This window comes from Takifugu rubripes, unplaced genomic scaffold (assembly GCF_901000725.2).
Source record: "Takifugu rubripes unplaced genomic scaffold, fTakRub1.2, whole genome shotgun sequence".
Taxonomy (NCBI): Eukaryota; Metazoa; Chordata; class Actinopteri; order Tetraodontiformes; family Tetraodontidae; genus Takifugu; species Takifugu rubripes.
The window spans coordinates 1,165,877-1,173,138 of record NW_021821632.1 but is presented as its reverse complement, the minus strand read 5'-3'; the positions used below and the strand labels follow the sequence as shown (position 1 = coordinate 1,173,138).

General features: G+C 51.5%; 1 protein-coding gene across 1 annotated transcript in view; it reads right to left on the bottom strand.

Annotated features, from left to right (window-relative positions):
* The window catches only part of LOC115248336 (cubilin-like), a 48,308-nt gene extending 41,553 nt beyond the window's left edge, over positions 1–6,755 (bottom strand). The window contains 9 exon segments of the mRNA XM_029831979.1: positions 1,686–1,878; positions 2,034–2,158; positions 2,401–2,496; positions 2,591–2,722; positions 2,963–2,999; positions 3,001–3,132; positions 3,350–3,476; positions 6,266–6,369; positions 6,714–6,755. Of these exon segments, the coding sequence (XP_029687839.1) occupies positions 1,686–1,878; positions 2,034–2,158; positions 2,401–2,496; positions 2,591–2,722; positions 2,963–2,999; positions 3,001–3,132; positions 3,350–3,476; positions 6,266–6,369; positions 6,714–6,755 (988 nt within the window).
* Positions 6,756–7,262: the final 507 nt, after the last annotated feature.

Genomic DNA, 7,262 nt, shown 5'->3' with positions numbered 1-7,262 from the left:
ACCTCCAGTGCTCCTGTCACCTCCAGTGCTCCTGTCACCTCCAGAGCTCCTGTCACCTCCAGAGCTCCTGTCACCTCCAGTCCTCCTGTCACCTCCAGAGCTGCTGACACCTCCAGAGCTACTGTCACCTCCAGAGCTACTGACACCCCAGTGCTCCTGTCACCTCCAGAGCTGCTGACACCTCCAGCTACTGTCACCTCCAGAGCTACTGACACCTCCAGTGCTCCTGTCACCCCCAGTGCTCCTGTCACCTCCAGAGCTACTGTCACCTCCAGTGCTTCTGTCACCTCCAGTGCTCCTGTCACCTCCAGAGCTCCTGTCACCTCCAGTGCTTCTGTCACCTCCAGTGCTCCTGTCACCTCCAGAGCTACTGTCACCTCCAGAGCTACTGACACCTCCAGTGCTCCTGTCACCCCCAGTGCTCCTGTCACCTCCAGTGCTCCTGTCACCCCCAGTGCTTCTGTCACCTCCAGAGCTCCTGACACCTCCAGAGCTACTGACACCTCCAGTGCTCCTGTCACCCAGAGCTCCTGTCACCTCCAGTGCTTCTCTCACCTCCAGAGCTCCTGTCACCTCCAGAGCTACTGTCACCTCCAGTGCTTCTGTCACCTCCAGAGCTACTGACACCTCCAGAGCTCCTGTCACCTCCAGTGCTCCTGTCACCTCCAGAGCTCCTGTCCCTCCAGAGCTACTGACACCTCCAGTGCTCCTGACACCTCCAGTGCTACTGTCACCTCCAGAGCTCCTGACACCTCCAGTGCTACTGTCACCTCCAGAGCTACTGACACCTCCTGCTCCTGACACCTCCAGTGCTCCTGTCACCTCCAGAGCTCCTGACACCTCCAGTGCTACTGACACCTCCAGAGCTCCTGTCACCTCCAGTGCTCCTGTCACCTCCAGTGCTCCTGTCACTCCAGAGCTCCTGACACCTCCAGAGCTCCTGTCACCTCCAGAGCTCCTGTCACCTCCAGTGCTCCTGTCACCTCCAGTGCTCCTGTCACCTCCAGAGCTCCTGTCACCTCCAGAGCTCCTGTCACCTCCAGTGCTCCTGTCACCTCCAGTGCTCCTGTCACCTCCAGAGCTACTGTCACCCCAGAGCTACTGTCACCTCCAGAGCTCCTGTCACCTCCAGAGCTCCTGTCACCTCCAGTGCTCCTGTCACCTCCAGTGCTCCTGTCACCTCCAGAGCTCCTGTCACCTCCAGTGCTACTGTCACCTCCAGTGCTCCTGTCACCTCCAGAGCTCCTGTCACCTCCAGTGCTCCTGACACCTCCAGTGCTACTGTCACCTCCAGAGCTCCTGTCACCTCCAGAGCTCCTGTCACCTCCAGTGCTCCTGACACCTCCAGTGCTCCTGTCACCTCCAGAGCTCCTGTCACCTCCACAGCTATTGTCACCTCCAGAGCTACTGTCACCTCCAGTGCTCCTGTCACCTCCACAGCTATTGTCACCTCCAGAGCTCCTGTCACCTCCAGTGCTCCTGTCACCTCCACAGCTATTGTCACCTCCAGAGCTACTGTCACCTCCAGTGCTCCTGTCACCTCCAGAGCTTTTGGGATTCCTTGTGTTTCTACTGTGCTCTGCTTCTAGTGTTGCTACAGTAAGTCGCTGGTCCTGATTCACTCATCACCTCATTTTACCTTCTGGGGGTCCTTCATTATGGGGGTCTGGGGGTCCTTCATTTACCTTGCTGTGGGGTCTGGCAGAGAGGGCCAGTCCACTGAGCGGTGCAGGAACATGTGAATCCATTCACACCATCAGTGCAGGTCCCCCCGTTGAGACAGGGGTTGCTTGTACATTCATTGATGTTCTGGTCACAGTTCACTCCTTGCCAGCCAGAGTTACAGATGCAGATGTATCCAGGAGTAGAGGTGGTGGACTGCAGTGGTAAAGGTAAATTCAGGTAGAATATCATTAAGAGTTTGTCTGTGGGTATTAGGTTTAAGCCGAACCCCAAAACAGAACTCATTTTGCTCTCATTCTCTTTTCAGTAATGAAAGGTAACATGCAGATGTCAAAGGTCGACACACTCACCACACATTGTCCATGGACACAGGGGTTATTGGTCTGACAGATGTTACTGGTTTGGGTGCAACCACTGGGTCCATAACCATTGCCGACATAGCCTTCAGGACACGTGCATACTGGCATGCTTGTACCTTGGAATTGTGAGAGGCAAAAAGATTGACACAACTTTTTTTAATGTCTCGTCTAAAGCTCAAAGATTTAGTTACACAGATTTAAGAGCCCAACAGCGACAGTTGGTGTCAAAGCCAACACACGGTGAAACTGAGGAAGCTTCACACCTCAGATTATTGTTATTGATGCATTATTTCTTAAACCCCTGGGGGGCATGGCAGGGCGCAGGTGTAGCAATAGTCAAATGGGGGATGTACTCTACCTGGGCTGGAGGAACATGTGGCTAAGGGGTAACAGCCTCCATTATTGGTAGCACAGATATTGGTTTGTGTGCATGTTTTCCCATCCCCTTCATATCCTGTTGACAAGATAAAATAAGATGTGGTGAGGTGACATACGGATAGAGAGGATCCTTTCAGTTCCAGAGAACTCAGAGCATTTTTTCTGCATACCTGGAGGACACGGGCCACAGTGAAAGGAGCCCATGGTGTTCAGACACTGTACCATGGGAGAACTGGAGCAACCACCATTATTGGTCAAACATTCGTCCACATCCTGACAGCTGTAGCCATTTCCATGCCAACCTGACGCATCATTAGAAGGGTTAGACGCTTTCCAGAACTGTAGGTACGTTCCACAGATGGATGGCTCATTCGATTAACTACTTCTCTTTACTTTACATGTTATTCAGAGACTTTCCAGGGAACTGCGTGATTTTAATACTTGTGAAATGGATATTTTTCGATCAAACTAGAGTTTTGCATTGAAACACCGAATCAAAACTCTAAGATAATCCGTTAGAGTTGATAAATAAATGGTGTTACCAGCAGGGCAGGAACCACAGTAGAAAGAACCCCTGAGTATTGTAGCAAGGAACGGCAGGATTGGTAGAGCAGGGTTTGTTAGGAAGGTTACATTCATTGACATCAGCTACACATGCTGGGTTCTCTGCTGAAGCCTCCCATCCACTCTCACAGATGCACTGGTATTTAGGCTAGAACCCCAACACACATCCAAAGGAAAAACTGTTACAATCTGAGATAACATTCATGGAAATGTAGCCCCTGACGTTCGGTGGGTCCGGCTGATATAAGAAGAACTCAAACATCTCCATGGAATACCGACTCCTGCATGAGCTCAGCTCTAACCTTTGGTCTAATTGGTACAAAGAACTTTATTAGTTGGCAGCATGTAATTGACTTGTTGGCTACCTGTCCAGGTGTAATCCGGTCAGCATCAATACATGTGCCGTGCACACACAGGTCCTGTCCTGCGTTTCGGCAGTCATCGTAGCGCACAGTGCATAAACTTCCGGACCATTCTGGAGAACAGGTGCAACTGTCCAGAAGAAAAAGATGAGTCTGTTATTCTGTTGTTCATATGAAAACGCCGCGGCGGTGGGCAGATTTTCTGCATTCACTGCAAGAAACAATCAAAGATTATCTGACTGAACAATCGGACTGAGAAGCAGCTCTTAGCTCAGTGTTCAAATATCCGCACTAAGAAGCTGCTATCACATCTAGAGACTGATGAGCGTTGAGATGCTACAGCAAGGGAAGCCAGGACGCCAGGTCAACTTGGGGGTGGTTTCATCACCATCACCCCAATTTGAGATTGGGTTCAAATCCCCAATGAGAGATGGACTCAACACAAGGGCAGCTGACCTGAGAGAGAGAATCATGAAGTCCTGGGGAACTCAACTACCTCCCTGCCACGGCTAACAAACAAAATACCAGACCAAACTCTACTGGAGGACATGAACACGGCACTGTCAACCATCCCTACCACTACCATCACTGGGACCAGTCAGCTGATATATGCAGCAGCAACAGTCATCCAACAGATGAACAGCTAGAGCAAACTGCCCCATGGAGGAAAGGCTAGAGGCAAAATCTTGGCAGGCACAGAGAGAGTCAGCCTTCTAACAGAGCTGAGTAGAGGCGTCAATCTCAGGAAAGAGCTGCCCAACAACTGAGGCCCTGGAGACTGCTGAGCAAAGGCTCACAGCCCTGGCTACCCGACTGAAGAGGTAGACGAGAGAAGTAGAGGCAAGGAGAATAAACAAGGTGTTCTCCACTAACCCAGCAAAGGTCTACTCTCAATGGCAGGGCAACAAAATGACAACAGACCCCCCCCCCCCCCCCCCCCCAAGACGGAGCAATACTGGAAGAGTATGTGGGAGAAAGAGGCAACACAACATTAATGCCCAATGGCTTCAAGACCTACAGGCAGAGCACAGCCAACTCCCAGAACAAGGCCCAGTAGTCATCACCCTAGCAGACATCCAAACAAGAGGATCCTAAATGAAAGCTGGACAGCACCAGGGCCCGATAAGATCCACGCCTACTGGCTCAAGAAGCTGACTGCACTCCATGAAGGCCTGGCAGCACAGAGGAACCAGCTGCTAACATCAGGGAACCACCCAGAGTGGCTAACCCAGGTTCTCATAATGAAGGACCCCCAGAAGGGCACAATACCGTCCAACTACCGGCCATAACCTGCCTCAGCACCACATGGAAGCTCCTATCAGGCATCCTAGCGGCTAAGATCAGCAGCACATGGATCCATCCATGAGCAGAGCACAGAAAGGCAGAGGCAACACCACCAGGTCAACAGGTCAACAGGGCAGTCGCCCAGGACTGTAGGACGCGGCACACCAACCTGTGCACTGCCTGGATTGATTACTAGAAGGCCTGTGAGTCAATGCTGCACACATGGATACTGGAGTGCCTAAAGCTGTATAACCCAACAGGAACCTAAGAGAGTTCATCCAGAACTCCATGAAGCTGTGCAACACGACTCTGGAGGCTCTGGAGGTGACAGGAGCTCTCCCCCTGCTGTTCTGCATAGGCCTAAACCCCCCCAGCCAGATCATCACCAAGAGCGGCTTTGGGTACCAGTTCCAAGGTGGAACAACCATCAGCCACCTCCTCTACATGGATGACATCAAGCTGTATGTCAAGAACGAGCGTGACCTGATTCACCTCACTAGGATCTACAGCAAGGACATCGGGATGTCATGAGGGGGCAGCTAGTAACCATGAGGGGGCAGTTAGTAACCACGAGGAGGCAGCTAGTAACCATGAGGGGGCAGCTAGTAACCATGAGGGGGCAGCTAGTAACCATGAGGAGGCAGCTAGTAACCATGAGGAGGCAGCTAGGAGGTCAGCCACAGCCAAATACCTGCAGAGGTTAAGACAGGTCCTGAAAGGTCAGCTGGATGGTAAGCATAAGATCCAGGCCCTAAACACCTACGCCCTGCCAGTAATCAGATACCCTGCTGCCATAATACCCTGGCCACTGGAAGAGATACAAGCCACTGACATCAAGACCAGGAAGCTCTTCACCATGCATGGAGGGCCCGAAGAGAAGGAGGGGGGCCGAGGACTAGTAAGTGTCCGAAGTACTGTCCAGGAGGAACAACAAGCCTTCAAGAGTACATCAAGAAGATGGCCCCCACTGACCCACTGCTGAGTTAATGCCTCAGGCAACAAAAGCCCACCAAGGAGGAGGAACCTGAGGGGTTATCATGGAAGGATCAGCCCATGCATGGAATGGACCACCGACAATTGAGGAAGTGGCTGATATCCAGAAAACCTACCAGGAGCTGGAAAAGCCGGACTGGAAGAGAGCACAGAGGCTCTACTCAAGGCTGCACAAGAACAGGCCCTGAGCACAAGAGCAATAGAGGCCAGGGTCCACCAGACCAGACCAGGGTCCACCAGACCAGACCAGACCAGACCAGACCAGACCAGGGTCCACCAGACCAGACCAGACCAGACCAGACCAGACCAGACCAGACAGACTCTCCTCTCCTCTCCTCTCCTCTCCTCTCCTCTCCTCTCCTCTCCTCTCCCTCCTCTCCTCTCCTCTCCCCTCCTCTCCTCTCCTCTCCTCTCCTCTCCTCTCCTCTCCTCCCTTCTCGTCCTCTCCTCTCCTCTCCCCTCCCCTCCTCTCCTCTCCTCTCCTCTCCTCTCCTCTCCTCCTCCTCTCCTCTCCCCTCCTCTCCTCTCTCTCCTCTCCTCTCCCCTCCCCTCCTCTCCTCTCCTCTCCTCTCCTCTCCTCCCTTCTCGTCCTCTCCTCCCCCTCCTCCTCATATTCTTCTATCTTCTTGGTGTGGAACCTACCTAAATGACCCGGGGCTGTTGACACAGGTTGCCCCGTTTTGGCAACCTTGAGCTTTTCCAGAGAACAGCTGACACTCGTTCACATCTGTTGCACAGTTGGGACCCTGGAACAAAGAAATCAAAGAAATCAAAGAAATCAAAGGCCGGTCAACAAAGCTCGTCGTGCTGGAATGTTGAAGGCGTTGCCTTCTGAGTGTGTGTCGGGGGTCATAGCATCCATTCATCAGGTCTCACAGCAGTCCTCATGTGAGACCACCTGAGTGCTGAACAACCCCTGTTAGGGGCCAACGGGGCCCTCTGTGGTCCTGGAAAGAGGATTCTGCGGGTTTCCATTTGACTGAATCTCTCCTAACTAATGGACTCAATAGCAGGTCAACATGCTTCCTTCACTTGCTTCATGCTTCCTTCGCTTGCTTCATGCTTCCTTCACTTCTAAATGAAACCTGACTTTTGTGTTTGGGTTGTTCTTGTTGGGGGTTCGGATCCACATTTTCAAAAGTCAAAGCGGACACTTACGGAACGGTGAGACACTCTGGATACTCAAATACATATCTCCCCTCCCCTATATATATTATATATATATATATATATATATATATATATATATATACTGTATATATACATTTATACTGAAGCACTGAAGAAGAGCACAGCAAGTTTCCTTTAAAGGACACTTAAGCACACTAAAGTGTCCTTCCTGCTCTTATTGGAGTTTCCTGCCAAACAGTGTGGGAACATGGCCACAACTCAGCAGACAAGTATTAAATGTATATTTTTTTTCTGTCTCTTTACTCTGCATTCGCTGCTACTATAATTCAATTTCCCCACGGGGATGAATAAAGTCCATCTTAATCTTAATCTTAATCTTAAATGCATGTGCGTCCACAACATGTGACGTGTCCAGAACATGTGTGTCCATGACGTGCGTGTGTGTGTGCAGGTGTGTGCGTGTGTGTGAGTGTGTGCGTGCGTGTGAGTGAGTATGTGTGTGTGTGTG